The 22,627-nt window shown below is 38.4% G+C and overlaps 1 protein-coding gene across 5 annotated transcripts; it reads left to right on the top strand.

Moving 5' to 3' along the window:
- The first annotated feature begins 995 nt into the window (after positions 1-995).
- On the top strand, positions 996-21,819 carry LOC139966498 (uncharacterized). Of its 5 annotated transcripts, none has more exons than XM_071969561.1 (6): positions 996-1,385; positions 3,491-5,483; positions 5,952-6,105; positions 7,113-7,260; positions 8,916-9,034; positions 19,665-21,819. In XM_071969561.1, the coding sequence occupies exons 2-6, from the start codon at positions 3,583-3,585 to the stop codon at positions 19,707-19,709; spliced, it is 2,367 nt and encodes a 788-aa protein (XP_071825662.1). In that variant the 5' UTR covers positions 996-1,385; positions 3,491-3,582; the 3' UTR covers positions 19,710-21,819. The 5 variants fall into 5 exon arrangements, with proteins under 5 accessions (XP_071825662.1, XP_071825661.1, XP_071825660.1 ...); XM_071969560.1 differs by having other exon boundaries at positions 996-1,399; XM_071969559.1 differs by having other exon boundaries at positions 1,153-1,442.
- Positions 21,820-22,627: the final 808 nt, after the last annotated feature.

Genomic DNA, 22,627 nt, shown 5'->3' with positions numbered 1-22,627 from the left:
TGCTATTTTTTTCATTTCCTTCAACCAAGTTTTATAATAGCCGTTATAAGAGGTTGCAATATTTCTACACCAATAAATTAGTGTGTCTGAATTTTCGAAAATTTCCTCACCAACATTCTTCATCATACTTCCCTCTACTAGTGTAATTTTGACCGGTCTGTTAGGGGTTCAAGGAGGTTTTTCTATATTGGTTGTCCATAGATGACATTTTTTTGCAACATTATGGGTATGTTTTGAAGTGAGTTTATTCACGAGAAATGTGAATTTTCAAATTCTCAACAAATAATGGGCTGAAAACCTTGAAACGTGGGGCTGTCGGGTATTGTGGACCGCGACGTAGAAATTACCTACAAAAGCAATGATCCACAGGAGATGCGATGAGGTCGAACATGATGTGTGACTGGTGAACATCTTCAAAAAGGTTATGGATGGAAAGAAAACTATTGGGAAATACTTGGTTCTCAGGTAAAAGTGTACATCTGGTTGGTCATTTTCAAGCCCGAGAAGTGCCATTTCCGGTGATCTGGGGGGTATCAAAACCAGAAATTTTCTTCTACGCTGCACGCCAACCGATGGTGGCGCTCCGCTTAGATAGTAATTCGCGCCCCCCGGGTTAGAAAATCCTGGATACGCGCCTGGAGTGGATATGCAGATTGTTGATTGTTTGGTTTTAGTGCTCTGTATTAGGTGACTTTTCTTTAAGTATGATGTTTGCCGCATTCATGGCTTTTCTACGCTTTCGTATGTTCAGCTTCAATAGTGTTATTTGACGAATGAGCATTAGGTCGGTCGGAGGAGAGGAGAGAAACGCCAAAGTAAAGAGTCAGTCTGAGCCGAACCACAATATTACAAAAACTCGACTCCATTTGGCGTTCATTAACTCACTATGCAAATTTCAAATATCCAAACCAACACGACCATGGTTTGGGGCTTACAATTTGGTCACCCATCGATCTAGGCCTTCTCGCCATATTACGGACTTATTTCAAGCCGTTTTAACATTAACTTCTCTATTCTACTCTATTTTAAGTAGGATTAAATAAACTTATGAAAAATACAGTTAAGCTTAAGTAAAATTTCTTGCCCTCAAGTATTATTGTTTTTTACGTATATTTTTTTATGACAGAGAGAGAGACCACACATCAAGGGTTCATGTTACGCATTAAACAATCGTAGTCACAATTAACACTTACAACTTGTTATTGTATGTACTGTACGAACACACAGCATGAAATTTACGTAGTTACGTAGCCGAATCAGGCCTGGCTAGTGACAGGATGATCCGTCGTATGTAACTAGTGTAAGCACTAATGAAAGTAACATCACAGTGAAATGACATCGGGAATACCAATAATGAAGCTCGCACATCGCAAAAGATGAATGATGTACATGCTACAGGGTGATCATGGGTGTAAAAATAAAGTCCTCAAGCAATGCAGACGGTAGGCTAGGGCTGAGTCTAACTTAGCAACTTAGTTACCACTTACCAGTGTGTCATCGTTCAACTTTAAAGTTCTTGTAATACATCATACATGTATTAACTCAGCCTAGGCCTAGCACTAGACAAACTTAGGCTAATAATATACGTAGTTCTATGCTAGCACGAGTAGGCCTACTGAAACTTCAGGGGCCAATACACAGATTATGTATTTAACTGTTGCGTAGGGGTACAAATGTGTCGTAGTGCAATACAATTCCGTTTGCACTTGACATGATTGTTGTTGGTTGGTCAGACACTACTTAGTACTTTGTGTGGTTGTGTTCAACCAAATTAGGCCTAGTGTGTACTTCAGTAAATACAGTATAAGACACTGAATGATTTTCAATGCGGTTCAGACGTTTATTCTACTGATACAACTATAATATATCTTACCAATTTTATTAGGTCAATGACAGCTAAAGGCAATCTTGTTGGGATGGTGTTACTTGATCTTAAAAGGCATTTGACATTGTAAACCATAACTTCCTTTTGGCTAAACTGAAGCCTAAAGGTGTGTGGTATATGGGTGCAGCCATGTCTCTTGTATTAATTGGTTCACTTCCAATTAAACTGGTAGGCAGCAGATGATTGACATTAATGGTCACATGTCCAGTCAAGCTAAACTTGTTAATGGTGTTCCCAGGGGTCTATTATTGGCCCATTATTATTCTCCTTGTATGTCAGTGACATAATGTTGTTTCCAGCAGAGTGCTACTTTATACTGATGACACAGCACTATTGGTTTCTGGCAGGGATTTTAAAACCATTGAAACTATTTTTAGTAGAGAATTAACATCCCTTTGTAGTTGGTTTTCTGACAATTTGTTCACCCTGCATCTCAGGAAGACAAACTATTTTGTTTGGTAGACCTAGTATGATACAGAATGCGAATCTCCTTAGTGTAATATGTAATGGTGTTCTTATCAAGAATTCTAATAATATTAAGTATCTAGGTGCCGAACTTCATGCCTTCCTTACCGGTGAAAACACGTGGTGAGTCTTATGAAGAGGATAAATGGCCGGCTCAAATTTCTTTACAGAAAAGAGCCGTTTCTCAGTCTTTTGGCAAAGAAACTTCTTGCCAGTGCCCTTATACAGTGTTACAGTATATTGATTATGCGTGCTGTGTTTGGTAAAGTAGTCTCAGTAAGAAATGTAAAAATTTTTAAACATTTCAAAATAACTTGATCAGGTTTACTTCAAGTCTGAAAATATGTGATACTATACTTCCTCGGGATTTCAAACTTTTAAACTGGCTTCCTGTTCCGTATATAAAGTTGACTAATATGTTTAAGATTATTAACAAAGCTACCTGTCTAACTTGACCAATGTTTTGGTCGTTGCATAGTTTGATAACTAGAGGAAGTGCACTCTGTTACTCATACATGCATTAAATTGTTAGAGATTGCTGACCTAATGATGTGAAAGTTTCATCAAAATTCAAATTTTAATAATTATTTGTATCGAGAGAGAGAAATCATTTCAGCTTCTGAACTAGACATGTGACATTTATTTTACTCTGTTTATGGTATAAATCGAAGTCACTTGCTAACTTGTATAATGAGTTAACATTAAATGGTACTTGCTAAGTTGCCAAAGAAGCAGGAGCAGCTGAGAGCCACTAATGCAAAACGGAGGTAATAAAGTAGGGTGGGGGGGGGGGGGGGATTGGAAAAAGTAATGTAAGATTAACAAAGACAGTACACAAAACAGCCCCAACTATGAAAGAAAGAAAAGAAACTTTGTTGTCAGATTTTTTCATGAACCTTCACTAAATCTTAAATTCATGTTTTAGTTGTACATGTTGTAACTTGATGTCACGATGTAGTTTACACTAATTGTCTAATGCAAAACTGTACATGAACCTGTTAAGGCAAAATCAATGTTGCCTTCATTAAAATTGATTAAAAATTGGGCACATAGATTCTGGTACTTAATAAAATATTGTTACTGACATTAGCCAACAAGGCGCTTCACATTGAAACTGAGACTATTTTTCTTCCTTTCTAGACTGAAAACATGGAAGAGGTAGAACAAAGTCATTTTCATCTCACAAGAGTTCCTCTGGTTTGAAGAAAAGTGTGTACTGTACACGTATTAATATGAAGCCATCACCGAACTTCACCAACTCAAGACGGGAGGGTCCTACAGATCGGGGGAAGGAACTTCAAGTTGGAACTAGTGGCAGGACACCGCACCTAAGGACACATTCAATGTCAACATCTGGTGAGCCTATACCATTTCAGAGAGGATGGCGGAAACCTGGACTAGTCGTCGCACAGAACACCAAACCGTCAGCGCAGTCGCTTCACCATGCTGGGGCTATTCCGAAAAGAAAGGAGAAGAAGGAGAGTCACGAAGTAGAGAATAAAGACGATGAATCATCGGCAAAACAGAAACGACACGTAAAGAGAAGAGTTACCAGCGACGTCAGTCGTAAGAAAGAAAGAGATCAACACGTCCCCAAGGTAAACACCTCAGGTTTTACTGACCTGGGGAAAGACCAAGGCAGAGTATGGGATGCCCCAAACAGAAATACGCCAAATCATGGGAATTTAAACAAAATTACTCGGAAGCACTTTCGGCAACAGAAATCGACGAGGGAGAACAAAATAGGACAGAAAGCTACTCGGGAGGTATGTGAGACTGCACCGAACAGTTTACCTGTGAAACGGCAAAGCTCGGACGGTGGTAATGAACCTTCGTCGAACTTCTCACGTGGTCAATCACATGACAAATCGTCGACGACAAGACCACCGGCAGTGGGAGTTCGTGTGAAAGATAGTAAAACAGTACAGTCTGTTGGTGGAGAAAGTCATGGCTCTCTGCCTCCAGATGGAAATATTAATTCTCAGGGAACCAGTAATGATTCAAGAATTGTAAAACATTCAGAAAAGCAAACAGAGAGTTCCAGTCCAGTAGGAAGTTTACATATCTTCAGGGAAAATTGCAATCCACTTTCAAGTGAACTGATAAACCGAAGTGACATGGACGAAAGAATCCCCAACAGTTCCGTACGTAGCTTGAGAAGTAATCAAGTTGGGAGTCAGGCATCAGAGGGTGGAGTGATGAACTCATCACCATTATTAATGGCAACACAAGAGCAGCAATCAGACGGTCATTCTTTGGCCTCTGGCTTGACCAGTCCAATGTCCAATTCTAATTCATTGGAAACTTTTTCACCGAGGGATAGGATTTCTCTGGATTCGAGTTCACCCCTATCCAGAACTTATCCAGCTTTGGATGGAGATAGAGTTGTAGATAGGCAGAGGAACCTTAACTTTAGTAGACTTCAAAACAGAATTACACCTGCTGAACAGAATGCATATGGCAGGTTTCAAAGAGACAATTTAGAACGATTAACAACTGAGAGAACTGTATCATTAGGAACAAGGGATGAAGTGGATTCGGAGTCTTCTTCTGACGAACATGATGATGATCTCTTGAGCTATGAATTATTCAGATTAGGTAGCCCTGAGATCAGGACAAATGCATCTAGTTCCTTTTCAGAGAGACCACGGGTCGTGCGTGCTAGCCGAAATGTTTCACCGTTTTCAAGTCTTTCAAACAGAGTTGGTCAGGATTTGAACTCATCCCCTATATCTGACGAAAACGAGCCAAATTTGTTTGGCGGTCGTGAACTGCGTGGCATGAGAAGCATCTCTCCGCTGGTGCAGGAACCGCCTGCTCGTTTGCTGTCACGACAGACAAATAGAGACGATTACACCGCGTTTAGGAATCGTCAGATTCAGAGGGATAGAGAAAGGGTTAGACAAAGATTGGTGAACACAGCGTCCGATGGAACCTTGCTACAGCCGCAGTCATCGCACTCGCCTCGCCAATCGATTTACAGCACTGCCAGCAGTAGACTACCATCGTTAACACCGTTACGTCATGGGGAGGCTTTGTCCCATCAGTCACCAACTAGAGATAGCTTGTTGGGTGCAACTCGATCATCGGAAACTCCGCCTCCTTCTCCTACCCAGGAGACATTCAGATCAAGGTAGCAGCTTTGTCCATTAGTAAAAGAATGTGTCCCCCACCCCAACCCACCCCAACCCACCCCCACCCCACCCCCAGCTTCAGATCATCGGAAACTCCGCCTCCTTCTCCTACCCAGGAGACATTCAGATCAAGGTAGCAGCTGTGTCCATTAGTAAAAGAATGTGTCCCCCACCCCCACCCCACCCCCAGCTTCAGATCATTGGAAACTCCGCCTCCTCCTACCCAGGAGACATTCAGATCAAGGTAGCAGCTGTGTCCATTAGTAGTAGAATGTGTCCCCCACCCTCACCCCCACCCCACCCCACCCATCCACCAATCTGTTATAGTTACTCTTATTAGATGCCTTCTACCAGGGCTGAATGGATATTAACATAATAACATGCATCCTGCATGCAGATCAGCCACTTCAATGTAACCTCCATTACAGGTTGTATAGTATTCCTTTTGTTTTCTTCCTTCCAAGCAGACGTGACGGAGAGAACGTAACCAACCATCTGGCTCTCATGGCGTGCCCTCTGTTTGCACCGCTCCTCTTCGAACTACCCCCAGCCATCATGATTCAGATGCTAACCTCAGCCAGACAGGAACTTGGTGATGAGTTTGTTCAGCTTCTCATAGAGGTACTGTAATGGGCAGAGCAAATTGGCAAATGAAGCTTTCTATTTTGCATGATACTTTCTAAACTGAGTCTGTTAAAAGAACAAAACTTCCCTCCAAAATCATTAATGCGTTTGTCACCTCTCCCAGTCTCATTAGAGTCTCTCTGTGAAAACTTTGAAAGGAGTTTTGGATTGCTCAGTAAATGAACACATGGATCTATGTATTGATAATTTAAATATTATGGATGGCGATAGAGGTCATTTCAACCATCTATATGAATTAAGTATCACAAATGGCATTTCCTGCCCTTGCATAATTCAGTTATATATATATGTGGTAATAGTTATGTCAAACCAAAGGCTTTGTCAGGAATTGTAACGTGCTTTTAACATGTACATATATTGTAATAATAATGTCATCTTTGCTTTTTAGAAAATGTCTCATTCTTCTTATAGATGATATCCCACCCGTCTCATGGATGTGGTTGTAACAAACTGCAAACTGGTTATACAGAGCCACAGTAGTAGCCCCATGCTTCTTACATATACGTTTATGTGGTACTAATGATGTCAGACCTAATAGACTTTTCAGGAGTTTTCCGTCATGTCCTTTTTGACATATTTAGTGGTAATGTCAAACCAGCTTTCCCAATCAATGTGTGTTGCATTTATTTTTTTACTTACTTTTTAAACAAACAGGGATTGTTATAATAAATGCCTAAGCAGATCTCTGTAATCATAGTTAAGTAGATCTGGATATGAAATACAAGCACCCAAGAACTTTTTCACTTTGCAGTCCACAGTTTGCAGTTTGTTATTTGGTGATCATATTTCAACTTAAGAAAACAATGCCTCAGTTTTACTTCAAAAACAATGCCTCAGTTTTACTTTAACATGCCCTCATGCAAAACAGGACAATGTATGTTTTCCCTACACTTTCCAAATATGTATTCTCTAGTGGTCATGTTTTTTTAGTATGTTTTGTCAAATTTGAAGCTATATTTGTCTCACTTTTGCATTCCTTGCAGAACATTGTTCTTAGCCTTCTTGCGCAGCAGATGCATGATGCAGGGTTAACCTCAGATACTGGAGATTTGGTAGGAAGTAGACCACCACCCGCAACAGAGGAGTTGATAGAGAACCTAACGAAGAGAAAAATAACAGCTGAGATGAAAGGTACTGAATTCAAACTGATTTACCGAATAAAGTTAGACCTACCAGTCTAGTCTCTCTGTCCATTTCTGTCTCTTAATGTGTTTTTAGTTTTACTTTGTGTCAGTTAGCCTCTGAAGAAGATCCTGCTAGGATCCAAATGTCAGGCCCTTTTAACTTGTACATATTTCGCCTAGACAGGCCTTTTGCAGTAGAAAAGAAGTTTGTTAACAGTTTTTCTGTCTTTTGAAAATTAATAACTGAGTGCAGTTGCAGTGACAGATGAGCTGTCTGTTCATTCTCTCCAGGTCATATGTTCAATATTTGAGTGTTGTATCAATTATTGTTATGAGTTTAAAAGCTCAAAAAAGTTTTAATAGTTAAATAGGTATTTTCAATATTTGTATTTAATTTGCTTCTTTTTCCTTTGGGTTTACTGGAATATTTGAAAATCTCAGATCTCAAAGGACTGATTTAGGTGATGCATATTTCTTTGAAATAATGTATTAGTGAACAGGAGCAGTCTTTTCAGGATTGTAGAAGCTAGTGCTCTTGTTTGTTGGATTTATTGACTCTAAAGTCTCAATACCTGTTTGCTGATGAATTTCGGAAAACAAACTTCCAAAGTAGATTCAATGTTTCTTATTCTAAATGCACTCTGACCAGGGTGGGTTTAATGGAGAAAAGCTGTTGCAATGGAAAGAAAGAAATCTATTTTCTGTTGCCCTGATGGCACGAACGATTTACCGTAAATCACTGCGACCGGCGCCCATGTTCATTACACAAATGTAAACAAAATAGTCTACACATGCGGCCCGATCAAGATTTTAAAGCAGTTCTATACTCATATCGTCCACTTTTTATAATTCCACGGAGGAAACATCTGAAAACACCTGTTTATTCGTTGCAATGGAAGGAATTTTGCAAGCTTCATCAGTAAGACTGAGAGAAAGATACTATTCAAGAGAAGGGACCTAAGACAGACTAGCCACGAAAGTGAAAGTATTCCTAGGCTTAACGGTCGTAAACAAAACAGAGAGATTTGATTGGCTCATGATCTGTTGAGCGGGGCTTGCAACTTTTGATTGAAGTTTGTAGAAAATACGGACTCGTTAATAATTCTGGCGAATTTTATTCAGATCAAAATTTTTAATGACAGATAACGCAATAAAAATAATGAGTATATGATATGAAAACTGCATAGAAGGGTGTCACATTTTCACTGAGCTTTTAGCGCAGTGAGCTGGAAAGGTCGAAGTTTAAATTTGGCAAACAAGTACTGAGACTTTAAATGCAACATTACCTAGGGATTCCAAAACAGGCAGCTGAAATTTTGTTCTTAATAAAAGCTATGTTAGTGCTTGAAGAATGGTTTACTGAAGTCAACTAGTATCGTAAGTTCATGTTGAATGCATTTAACTTTTGCTGCTTTTTGATCCATTTGTAGCTCAAACATTTCAATGATGGTAAATTGCCTGTAGGTCTGTCTTGAAAAAGTTGACATTGTGTTTTGTACTCTTAGAATGCCATGGTTACTATTAATGCCTGCTGTGAACATAAGTGAAGAGAGACTTTTTGGAAGTATTTTTGCAAAGATATTTCTTTGTAAAATGTTTTGATGACACTTAGATAATATTTGCTTCTTTTCTTCTCCCTCTCTCCTCTTGTTTTGGTCTTAGCAGAGAAGGAATTTAAATGTGCCATATGCCATGTGGAGTATGAGTTACAAGAGACTGTTACCGAGTTATCATGTTGTCACTTCTTTCACTCTACCTGCATCTCTGTCTGGTTAAACAAGGTGAGTCAAAAAAAAAAAAATGCTTTGCAAAAAGCATTTCAGTTTGGACTGTCTTAAAGCATATATGCTGTTCTCACATTAATCGGGGCGACTCTGTAAATTATGTCGCAGGGAGACGATATTATCACTGGAACATCTGACAAGTCCAAAGTGATGTTTGAATTTTAGATCCACTGAAAAGGCTTTGATTGTACGGTTTTTAACGACAGGTTATGGTTGTGAAGAGCTATGGATGATTAGGCATGTGCTGTGCTATGTAGCAGTATAACATGTAGTGCGATGTAAATAAATAAAAAAAACTAAAAAAAACATAGTTTCTACTACTGTAGTTACCGTTCCATACCACAGCTGGGCTGCAAAGGGCCGACAGTGGGCCACATGCGGCCCTTGGACAGTTTTATTGCAGCCAACGAGACGGTTTTGAAAACACGTATGGTAGGGCGCAACATGAAATATGTATACTTTTGGGCATATTGCCTACGTTTGATAGGATATTTCAACATAAAAAGATGGAAAATGAGCATGTGAGACTGTTTTGGCTTTTGTTGACCTCATGAGGTAATTTTTCTACATCATGGCAGTTGGTACATCCTTAAGAGCTGTGGCCCGTGGATGGGGGTACACAATTTCATTATTGTCAACAAGATCCATTATGTGCCCACCCCTGATCTATGCCACTTTAGGCAAGTACCCGGGGCCAAAATTGTTAATGTTATACTTGTATAGCCTTCAACCAAACTATGAGCTAATACCAACAATGCTAGAATAACCTGTTAATGTGTTCAGGCATTCCTTTGTTCTTGTTTTTCCTATTGTCCCATCAATTAATAAGTAATTATCCTTCTATGCTTATTCTTTCTGGTTACTTGCCATACGCAGGCAAGTAACCAGATTCAGTCAAGTTGGCCTGTTTGTGTGGATCTGACACCTTAGCTTGTAATCACGATATCTCAAGATGGGTAACCTCTGCAGTTCTCATATTTAGCATGTGGCTTCTTTATATATGAGTACAAGCACTCTATGTATTGAGTGGAGGTCAAAGGTCATTTTCGGTCAGCAAAGTGCAAAATATAAAAATCTGTATCTCCAGAACCTGAACATCAAAGGAGCTCAATCATGCATGTATTGTACAGTTTTATACAATTTGGTGTAGGTCATTTTAAGATCACCAGTAGTCAAAACTTGAAACACTTGTAAACATGATATCTCCAGAAACTTTATTGGCTCTCATATTTTGCATGTGGCTCCCTATAAGGTCAAAGGTCATTTGGGGTCATCAAAGGTCACACTATGTAAAGCGTTATACACACAAACCTTGAAAACATGATATCCCAAGATCCCCACATAGCTCATATTTGGTTTGTTACTTTCTTATAGTGAGTAAAAAATTTGCTGAAGTTCACTTTCAGGCCAGAAAGTCTGTAATAATCGTTCAAGATTTCAATAACTCTCTTTTAATGAGATATTATTATCATGGAGAAAAATAGCTGCATCATCCGCATACATTGAGATTTGAATGTTAACATCACCAATCAGTTAACCAACGAATTTCTGCACAGAGCAACTGAGAAAAAACCTTGTAGATACTCCATAGTTTAACAAGCAAGCAGAACATTTCGAATAAAATGTGTTGTGAGGACCATCCCAGTTTGGTGCATAAACATTAACTATTGTATAAATGGTATCATTAATATCTATACCAACAATATTGAAACAACCCCACCATCGAGCAATTGTTTGTTTTACGACAAAGGCTAAAGATGACTAAAGATGCTAAAGGCTAAAGATGACGACAAAGGCTAAAGAAGGCTAAAGATGAAAGGTGGCTAAAGATGAGCCACAAGAAAAAATTGACTTTCATCCCCATTCATTAGACCAGAATTTTATGGGGGATATAATACAATGAGTTACTTGTATAAGTGAACTTGAAAAGTTTGGTTGTGTAACCAAAAAAAAAAAACTTTGGACCTACTTTAAGTGCCATTTAAACCCTGTGCATTAAAGCTCCTAATAGACATGAGAAAATGCAAAAACAAACAGCTAGTAAACAAAAAAAACTGAAAAAAAAACTCTGGGTACTACTAAATCTGTTTATTATGTTCTACTTTCATGGAAGAAAGGCTGTAAATATGACATTTTAAAGTATTAAATCGATATTCATAAGTGACATAATGTACTGTTCATAAGACAACATTCTGCTGACTTTGTGTTAACAACGTCTGCTAATTAGTGCAGTGTCATCACAATGCACAATTTTGTTTCTTCTTCCTCTTTCAGTTGATATGTAAATAATTGAAGGAGTGGATTATGTGTATGCCCATTGTATTTGGATCATTTCATGCTTTCATGAGCTTACATTGATGATCATTCAACACTTTTAATAACACTGTCAAGTAGGTCTTCCATGTATCATCTGTGTAATTTTCCAATTTATTGTATGTAAAGATGGCTGCATTAATAGTTAAGCTGCCTCAGTAGTCTGTAGTGTAAGAGGAATAGGAGGAGATTTACGCAACAGCAGCAAAATAAAAAGAGAAAAAACAGGTTCGTTTCATCCAAGCAAGAATTTGATGAAACGACTGCCATATATAGATATTGATCGGAAATTAAATTATTTTACTAGTTAGTAGGACAACTTTTATGGTAAATCTACCAAAAATGAAAAGTAAAGTATATTTAGGAATATTTAGAGCACACAATTTTGGCTTGCGGTCAAGGCCTTTTGGAGCATAAAATGTTAGAACTAAGACATTGGAGATGGTTTTGCATACATTTTACATTTTCCTCAGTTCTGTCTATAGCTGCTAGTTGACAATTCTGGGACGTTTTGTCATACTTATTTGACAAACAGTAGTGGTATATCGTGCCATGTTTGTATAAAAGACATCTCTGAAAGCTAAAATATTAAGTCAGTCCTGTTTATGTACACTGCATGGAGTGCCAGCGACTAACGTTCATTCAAGGATACTTTTTGCTCTCCCTCTCCCTTCGATGGTTCTACTGTAGCCCCCTGTCATCGGTCAAGAAATGTTGTTGCAAGAGTCTTCTGTATTGATATAATTGCACAGATCATAAATATTACAGCTATATTGTTAAAATAGAAATTTGTCCATTTGTCTGTGACATAGGTCAGTCTACAGTATATATTGCAATAGGAGAAGCATGAACAGCCTGTAGGGAGGGAGGTATGCATGTAGCGTAATATATATTGTGTATTTGTCATACAGTAGGAGTGGGTGGACATGGATCTTTAAGGCCACAGTAAAATGTATACCCAATCTGCTGGCAACACTTCTTGATATACTGTAGCTACTCTAGTAAAATGCCATGATTACCATATATGGTCAAATAATCAATCAAACTATTCTTCATGCATATTGTCCATCTGTTTAATGTTGCAGCATAACAAATATAAAAAACGGTATACAGCTTTAGTAAGCCTCAAACTTCTTATATGGTCTACCCAAAGGGAACATAGCTTTTAAGTTTTTCCTTTGTCATATATGATTCTGCAGGCCAAATTAATAATGATTTGAAAACCTTTCTTGTGGCAGCAGAAAGTTTGCTTGAGGCTGAATGTGGTCTACAGGCCACACTTTTGCCCACCTGTTTTCTATGTTGGGGGGGGGGGGGAGGGGCGCAAGGCAAAATTCACTGAGTCGAGCTGGCATGCTGTTGTCAAACATGTTTACCGTGATGGCAGGAATGTACCATTTATGTGCACAACGTACAAAAATGTACAACAACAGTTGATTAATCAGCTAGTTTGCTAGTGTTCAATCAGTATGATGAACAGACAACTTCATTTTGATACTTTTGAAATGAAGAAGGCTGCATCAGGGTGAGGGAAGATTGGGGGAGGGGGTGGGGCATTGGGTGTTCAAAACATAAACAGGTTGATCTTATACAGTATAAGATATTAGTCAATTAAGTGTTTGAAGGAGACACCCTCACATCTCATAAATTGTTTTTATACTTTTTGTGTTTTTTCCATTTCAATATTTTTTATCAGTCATTTTGTTTGACTCCCATCTGTTTTGTCAATTTTTTGTCAAAAATATAGTGATGGTTATCACAACGAGAGTGATAAGTTTCACTATTAAGACTGAAGTCTTTACCAAAATATATATTAAAAACATGAACCAAAAATACAAGAGAAAAAAAAATCATTAATATTGATCCTATTTTATCAGAAAAAATAATAACTTACAACTCAACCTTGCTACTACTATTTGTTTTCAATTTTATAGCATATTTACAATTTATTTTTTATGAAATCTTTCCCCTTGCCTTCCTGCTTTTCTAGCTTTTGCAATAACTGTCTGTTTGATTATCTATTGTTACTTTGTTCCTGAATAAATGAATAATATTACATCGGGACATAGTTAGGTTACAATTAGCCTTTCAGCAGATTGATGGCTTAGTTCACTGACAAGAGAATTATCGGTTCTCTATAACAGTGATTTAGTACATGAAGAAAGGAAGAGAGAGGGTTATAAATGTATCAAATATTAATGAAAAACTTTGCTCGCTCAGTCGTTTAATATCAGTATAAAGACTAATAACTCCCCTTTATACTCCCACTGTTGGCTTAAATGCAATATTGATTTGAGATTGGTTTTTCTTTCCAAGGTCTCTTCATTTCCGTCTGAAAGGATACAAAAGAATAGAAATTTATTAGGCGAGCAGGATCGTACCTACATGGTTAATCACCGTGAAATTTATTGCACTGTACGTAGTAAGAGCAACCACTGACTGTCGTAAGACTTGATGAGGAAGTGGTAGAAGAGCCTTGGTCCATTCTGTTTGAAGATCACAGAATCAGTCCATTGAATATTCAAGTCCACAACTAGGTCATATATTGTAACGTTCCAAGTGCTTTGTAGATAATGGAAGGGGGAGGGGGTAAGGAACCTACTTATCCATGTTTTGAGAGCATGAAGATGTAATAAATTTGTCTGTCCTCTTAGATTAAAACAAACTAATGAATGTCACAAACATTTCCAAATTTATAGTAATTTTCCACACGTAATCAGATATATATATATATACTGTATATATACGTATATATATATATATATATATATATATATATATAAACTACTTTATTCCTTTATATCTCTGCATGTATTATTTACAGTAATTTTAATAACCTTTGGATTCTAAACATTTTACTTTAGTCCGATGTAAAGTGCTTTGAGGCTTTGAGATATTCTTAATCAGATAGCCCTTAGTCTAACAACTTTAGGATCAATGCCAAATCTCCATACATAGTCAAACATCCCTCTATTAAAGAACTAAAAGATCTATGCGGGATCTCCACACATATCCGGATACCCCCCAATCTAAAAACTATATGCAGAAGTATCAATTCTTAATCTGACACCCCTCATTCTAAAAACTAAAGGATCAATGCCAAATCTCCACATGTAATCAGAAACCCCTCAATTGAAACTCTAAGCATGAATTGATATAATGTTGTATGAATTGATTTGCAAGTCTTTGGAGTTTGCTACCCTTTCATCCCCCTTGATATTGTATTGTTGAGGTATAATGAGGCATTTTACCAAACGTGACTTTGAAAATCACTCATTAGAAGTTAAACCCATGTTGTGGTTCTGTTCGTTGTTGTAGTATTTGTGTTTATTGTGCAGTCAGCTAGGTTAAAGTCAGAGCTTGTAAAAGTCACCAGTATCAGGGCTCAGCAAAATGGATGGCAGCGACATTGGTGTACTCCATTTAAAATTTTTACAGAAATATCTCACGATGCCTTCTGCTTGAGAAATGGTTGCCCTTGCTATTCAGGCAATCAAAACCTGATATCATACATATTTCCAATGAATAAAGAATAAAGAATATTGTAAGCTCTAGTCTAGGAATCTGTACGATATCAAATAAAGAATTGAATTACATATGAGATACACTAGGACACCTTAAGTTTACTTCTGGCATCGCTTATCATTAATTCTGTTTCTGGAATACTAGTTCCGGACGAAAAATTAGCATTATTGCTCTTTGAAGTTTTTCCACATGTGTCTTCAGTGTCCTGTAAATTGGTAGACCACAGATGGTGCAAATGTGAAGCTCTGTACCCTGAACAGAGCACCACAGATGGTGCAAATGTGATGCTCTGTACCTGAACAGAGCTACACAGATGGTGCAAATGTGATGCTCTGTTCCCTGAACAGAGCACCATAGATGGTGCATATGTGGTGTTCTGTACCCTGAACAGAGCTACACAGATGGTGCAAATGTGATGCTCTGTACCTGAACAGAGCTACACAGATTGTGCAAGTGTGGTGCTCTGTACCCCGGACAGAGCACCACAGATGGTGCTTATGTGGTGCTCTGTCCCCTGGACAGATCACAGCAGGTGGTGCATCTGCGTTGTACTGTACAATGGACAGAGCAAAGAAGTAAAAGCCATGTTACTAGAGAACATTTCAACCCCGCTGTTTGCATTTCACTTTTTCTGATGAATTGTGTATTTAATTTACTGCGATAAAAGTGTTGCAGCTACTGTTAATTTTCTGGTGAGTGCTGACCAAGTCTACTGCTGGGAAACAATCACTATGTATTTACTAACTTTCCTCCTGGATTCAGTCGGTAAAAACTACAATCAGAGTAGAAATAACGTACATTTTCAAAAAGTTAGAAAAACTGAAGGGCGGGGTTGATGAATCTTATAACATCAAAAAGTAACACTATTAGTGTCCCAGAATCGCCAGAGTTAAAACTTCAAATTCTCAAGTTCTCTTGGACATTAAGAAGGAACATGGTGCAGTTTACACAAGAGCTCCATCTACTGTTGAACAGTTGTATAAAATTCCTTGTCAATTAACTCCTTTCCTTTACTTTTTTCACCCCCTCTTCACTTGCCTTTTTTCTGTCAAGAGAATTTCCAGACTTCCTTTATAGATTGTCATCATATGCTAAAAAATTTAACAGTTCAACACACTTCAGCAGCTGAGAGTTCATATATTGAAAATAATTTGTGCACCTATATTAAGGTCATTCTCAGTCTTGCTAATGACAACGATATGATCCAATTAGTCTCAAGTTAAATGATTCCAAGTCCCCCTATTTTTAGCAGTGAAATGATTCAGTGTTATATTTGAAGACAGTAAACTTGCCTCATCTCTCATTTGGAGCAGAAAAAACAGACTTGACACCAAGTGAGTTCCTACTATCATGTTGGAAATATTTGATGTTGGCATATAAATTATTAATTGACTCAATTTTTATCGTTAACTTTGCTTTTAATCATGTATATCAATTTTTCAGCTGTGATGCTGTGAGAGCTAACACAACATTTTTTCTACCTGCTAGCTATGATCTAGGGAGTAATTTATTCATTGATATGGTAGTCAACTGCCAAGTGATCAAATCACATGAATAAGGAAAAATACAATAAAAAAAAATGCCACGATACGTGTAGGGTATTCGCTAAGTGCTCTGAAAGCAGTCATGACATTGTGTGTAGCACAGCTGTATTGCAATCAGTGTCCTCCAACTTATGTTTACATACCATTCAATATTTAGCAAAATCTTAAATGTAATTACTAGTTCCTTCTATTAATATATTGACATTCCATTCAAATATTTGAACAGAACACAGCAGCACATTTTGCTATCATAATAGTTTGAATATGTGGATTGGTTTCTTCCAGACCATTGAAGATAGTATTGCTTAGGCCTGCAGTTGTCATTAACTGTCGTGAAATGTTGCAATGGATTTTCCAAAACCTGATTTTGCAGGTTTCTTCTTCCGTAAATTCTCCAAAATGGAAGAAATGATGGCACTCTCTCTTCCACGTCCCCCCCCCCCCAAACCCACTCTTTTCTTCTCTGTCAATGTCCACAGTTTAATCTTGGTTTACATTGGTATTGACACAGCACAAATGCTGATGTAATCCATACCAATCATCTTTTTACTTTAAAGGCAACTTGAGAGAGCATAGGGTGTTGAGTGAAACTGTCAGCATAAGTTTCAAGTAAACAAAAATCAATTTTTGTTTACGTGTTTCGCTTCCCAAAGTGATCCAATTGTAGCTTGAACTGACCCTGCTTGAAGAGAAAAGTACAAACCTTCAAATTGCATTGTACATAAAAACTATGACTGTACAAAATTGGTGCACTACTAATACGTAGTCTTGAAAGGGTTGAACGTGACAGTAAAATATACATGGAAGCAAGCAGTCAATGTTACTTTTGGGAAAACAGCTGTGAACAGTAGCGTCTACAGACCCAGGCTAATAATAATACGACCACTCAGGTGTGTAGCCAAGGGGGGGGGCAAAGGGGGCAGCCGCCCCCCCCTTGAGCATATTTTTTATTGTATGTTTTTATGATATCGCTAGTAATTTCAAAAGACAAAATGCTAAGATGCAACTAACAAGGCCTGGGAAGTGCCATTTCCAGCGATCTAGGAGGCATTTTCAGCCAAACTTTTCGTGTACGCTTCACGCCAACCATGGTGGCGCTACGCTTAGATAGTTTTCAATGCAGAATCTACGGCTCTGATAGTTTGCCTACAGGTTCGCCCCTCCCTTGACAAATTCCTGGCTACGTACCTGCGACCACTAATACATAACGGTCAAGGACTATTATGACGTGACTACAGGGCAGATCAAAAGGAAAAGAAAAACAGACTATAAAATATATATTTGTGTGCCCTCAACAGTTTGTAGTATGTGTCGTGGGTGATTTGCTAAACCCTCCAATCAGAAACAAGCAAGTGTTTGTTATAATCACATGGACCTGTTCTATGTTAGATTGATGGGGCAGCCTGACTTAATGTTTGAATATTAGACACAGCTTGAGCAAACTATCAAACAGTTAGAACCCAACCAAAGATTGCAATTGATATCAAAGTAGTAAAAACTCAAGGGAGAATTTTATGGCTGGAACTAGAATGAGTTGTTTGTCCAGTGGTGCTGCTAAAAGTCTCATGAATATGTAAGGTTGTGTTTGCATAAAAAGTCATCCCATAATTTAGATAGTAGGTGTTCAAAGCTTAGTTAAAATTTTATATCTCACAATAGCTCATAAAAAAAAATAATAGTGTATAGAAAAGACTTAGTTTGAAGCAAACGATGGTTTTATAGCCATATTTATAAATTGCGCCTTGCTTCCTCTCATGAATTAAACTGCATTTCCAAGTAAATACATTTGATACTGTTCTGTAAGGATTTGTGAATGAAGGAGTATTTTATGAGGTAGGTTTCCATGACGATACATGTAAGTCAGGCTATCAGGAAGCGTGATTAAATATTGTTCACAGGTAACAAAAGCAAGATCTCTGACAGATTTCGCTTGGTTTCTTTGTGTGTTCTTAAACAGCAAAACAGTTCTTTTTCTTCTTACTAACAGTAAGAGGATCTGTCTAATTAATTAAGTTCTGCTGGTTATAGAGTGGGTTGCTTTGAAATTTATTCTCTTTTGATAACTGGCTCGTTGATAATTAAAAGCAACAAATCAATTTGAAAACCTACCCTTCTGTAGGTTATGCATTTACTTTGACAATAACTGTGTTTTTCTTTTTCTTAGTCAAAAAAAGTCAGCTTTGTGCAGTGTAATATCCTTATGTTCCAAAGTTGTTATTAAGAGGACTTCAGCAAACATAAGAATAAATGTGTAACATCACCCATAGATTTCTAACTCGACATCGCCAACTGCTCCCCCTTTCTTCTACCCTCATAATTCCTACAAAATCACATATCTGACAGCACAGTACCTCTTTTTCTTCTCCCGTTTTAACTGCCTTAACTGGTATAACAGTGTTCTTTGCCATTCACTAGTCTCCCAATTTGTAGGACTCCTAACCTCTCCTCTCCTCTCCTCTCCTCTCCTCTCCTCTCCTCTCCTCTCCTCTCCTCTCCTCTCCTCTCCTCTCCTCTCCTCTCCTCTCCTCTCCTCTCCTCTCCTCTCCTCTCCTCTCCTCTCCTCTCCTCTCCTCTCCTCTCCTCTCCTCTCCTCTCCTCTCCTCTCCTCTCCTCTCCTCTCCTCTCCTCTCCTCTCCTCTCCTCTCCTCTCCTCTCCTCTCCTCTCCTCTCCTCTCCTCTCCTCTCCTCTCCTCTCCTCTCCTCTCCTCTCCTCTCCTCTCCTCTCCTCTCCTCTCCTCTCCTCTCCTCTCCTCTCCTCTCCTCTCCTCTCCTCTCCTCTCCTCTCCTCTCCTCTCCTCTCCTCTCCTCTCCTCTCCTCTCCTCTCCTCTCCTCTCCTCTCCTCTCCTCTCCTCTCCTCTCCTCTCCTCTCCTCTCCTCTCCTCTCCTCTCCTCTCCTCTCCTCTCCTCTCCTCTCCTCTCCTCTCCTCTCCTCTCCTCTCCTCTCCTCTCCTCTCCTCTCCTCTCCTCTCCTCTCCTCTCCTCTCCTCTCCTCTCCTCTCCTCTCCTCTCCTCTCCTCTCCTCTCCTCTCCTCTCCTCTCCTCTCCTCTCCTCTCCTCTCCTCTCCTCTCCTCTCCTCTCCTCTCCTCTCCTCTCCTCTCCTCTTCTCCCCTCCCCTCCCCTCCCCTCCCCTCCCCTCCCCTCCCCTCCCCTCAATGTTGTTGTGGTTCATATCACTGTAAATAAAGTGGCCAACTGCTGTATCATCTTTTATATTTTGTGTTTTTTTTTTCCTTTTCTTTTCAGACTGCCACCTGTCCTGTTTGCCGGTTTAACTTGCAGGAGAAGTAATCATAGTGTTGTAGATGCCAGCTTGATTTATCACACATCCCTACTGTAGCATTTGTGAGGCCATTTACATACAATTTTACACTAAAATTCTACATCAGAGACAGAAATTGAAATGATTAAATTGTTATTGAAAGTCATTCGATATTTCCCGATATCTTTGTCTTTTCTTGAAAAATGGCAAAAAAAGTATATGGAGGTATATGGAAATAATAAAGCAGCACATATTACATTTATGATAAATATTTAGTTAATGTTTATGGGGTAAAAGATACCCAGAATATGTGATGGAGGCATTCAAATCAGAAGAGGGGGAGATGAAGGCTTATGAGTACAGCAGATGTTCAGTCCCAATCATCAATATGATGTTGCCGTAATGTATGATTTATTTGTAGTTACATGATAGGTCTCATGTACTTAATGTATGCCAGAAAGGCAACTAAAGGTCACTCGTGCTCAAACTTTCATAAACCTTAGATTTGCTTCCCTGGTATCAATCTTCATGGCTGAAACGTTTATTTAGTGTCTGTGAGTGGGTGGGTGTGTGTTTATCTCTCTCTCTCTGTGCACTTTTACTTTTGTAATCTGCCTCCAGGTCAAGGTGCCAATGGCATTGATTTCCCCTTAGGGCCTAAAGGTGCTGGGTATGTTCAACGCACCGAATGTGTGCGCTCCTTTCAATCTCCCAGCTCTGCCCAGGTGGATCCTTGAGTCTGTAGGAGTTTATGCTATTGTGTCATATTTGCATTGTTTGATCAGTCTTTTCAAGTTATAAAATGACCTGCAAAGATTCATGTATCATGACAAAACTCTTAGAACTCCTTTACTGCTCTCTGTGACACCCCACCTATAGTGTGCAGCGATTGTGAAGGGCACCTAAGAAGAATTAGGCAACTACATTAGTTTTGTTGTGTTAGGATATGTTGTATGGTATGTGATGTCATGATATGCTATACTGTTATAATATGCAGTGGTTTTGAATGACATCACAAAGAATTAGGCTGGTACAGTGCGTTAGTGATGTTATGTTATGTTAGGCTATGCTATGCTATGCTTTAATATTTTATGTTTTGCAATGCTATACTGTTTTATACAACACCTAATTATATTCCGGCCATTTGATTGGTCAATTGCTCGTCGATTGCATGCAAAATCCGCTCTATTGCACTCTATGAAATAGAACCATGGGTTATACTTTTTTTATAGCACTTTTTCAATGGTAAGAGAGCAGAGAAACCTGTCTGTTCAAAACAATCTGTTGCATGAGTGCATTTTACATCCAATTATATCCAAATTTGAAGGTGTTGTATAAAACAAATAATGAATGGTTTCCATTCATGCAATAGTGCAAATATTTCATTTGTTGAAAGATGTAATTTGTTCCATTCAACTCGACTGCGCCTCGTTGAATGGAACATTCCATCTTTCAACTCATGAAATATTTGCACTATCGCACTCATAACCATTCATTATCATGTATAATGACGCACAGCAGTTTGTGAACGACATCACAAAGAATAAGGCTAGTTTATAATTATTATGTATGTAATTATATGTTATACTATAGCCTACTGTTATGTTACACTGTGTGACATAGTGTAACGTTATACATACAAACTAACTTGCCTGAAAGAAACGCTAAGATGAATTTATATCATTCCTATTTATTTGGCAACCAAATTGAATACACAGAGTATCATGATAAGTGCCTCTATGATAAATATTTGTTTTTCCACAATCAAAGACTGCTAACTAGGTTGCTGTGATATAAAATCTCCTCTTTTGTTGTGTGATATATTTGTCTTTCTCTCCTTTATTTTTTTGAACTATTGCTGTGTTTGCAATAAAAAAACAAGAAAGAAAGGAGAATTAATCCCAAATAAACAGATTGTGATTTGAGGGATTTTCATTGGAATGGATATTGTTAATTGCTATGAGTAGTTAACATGATTGAGATGTGATATTGCCTAGAGTATAATGATGATATTATCATGATGATATTATAATAATGATTATATAATGATTATAATGATGATATATATATAATAATCATATTAATTTAATGTGCGAAGCATAACAAACATGAGAGTTGAATTCACATTGCAAAACCCAACCATATCTTTTTTCCTCTCTTTCGTTGTAAAACAAATAATCCGCTGTTACTTTTAAATTTGATTGCCTACGCTAGTCAAGTGGCCATCCATATGCTTCCTCACCCAACCCCTCTAACTAACAGCTCCCCCCCCCCCCATTTTATTCAGTTAAGTCTAGTTTAGCAGGGACACAACACAATCCTAGTTACTGAAACCTATAACTTGGGGCCCTGTCTTTATTCAGTGGGCTTCCAATTCTCATGCATGCCACATCCATCTTTTTCACCAGAATCTTCAACCTTAGGGTGACCTAAAAAGTCACTTTCTCCATTATTAGGGTGATGACATTCTGGAAATATGTCTACTTTAATGTAGCCTTGTTCTATCAGTAAAAATAGTGCTGTTGTGAGCCAGATAGGGCTCCAGGGAAAATTGTCATTGGGCACTCTTTCTTGATTCATCAGTTTTCCTTCAGTGTATTTTGAAAATGAAAATGCATAATTTGTTATAGAATATTAGCGTGGAGCCCTGAATTTACTCCAGGATTGTAGCCATCTTGAATCCTTTCTTTCTAGGCCTGGGTGTAAATATGATCCCTATAGCTCAATGTCAGATGATCATCCAATGGTGGAGGTTGACATACCTCCCTTTCTGCACCCGAACTTCTGCAACCTCCCCCTCCCACCCCCTACACACATATACACACGTATACACACATATACACACATATGGCAAGTTTATACGTCATCGAGGCGACCATACCAGGTCCATTTTTACGAGCCACTGTTTCATTGGATCGGTATTTTCCCCACATGATACTGTGGTCAG

The sequence above is a fragment of the Apostichopus japonicus genome, chromosome 4, assembly GCF_037975245.1.
Source record: "Apostichopus japonicus isolate 1M-3 chromosome 4, ASM3797524v1, whole genome shotgun sequence".
Classification (NCBI taxonomy): domain Eukaryota; kingdom Metazoa; phylum Echinodermata; class Holothuroidea; order Aspidochirotida; family Stichopodidae; genus Apostichopus; species Apostichopus japonicus.
This window is presented reverse-complemented; position numbering and strand designations above follow the sequence as displayed.

Excerpts from the sequence above, each read along its gene's own strand:
- LOC139966498 (XM_071969561.1), top strand. The coding sequence starts at position 3,583 with ATGAAGCCATCACCGAACTTCACCAACTCAAGACGGGAGGGTCCTACA. Across the intron at positions 5,484-5,951 it reads CAGGAGACATTCAGATCAAG|ACGTGACGGAGAGAACGTAA; the intron begins GTAGCAGCTTTG and ends CCTTCCAAGCAG. Across the intron at positions 7,261-8,915 it reads AATAACAGCTGAGATGAAAG|CAGAGAAGGAATTTAAATGT; the intron begins GTACTGAATTCA and ends TTTTGGTCTTAG.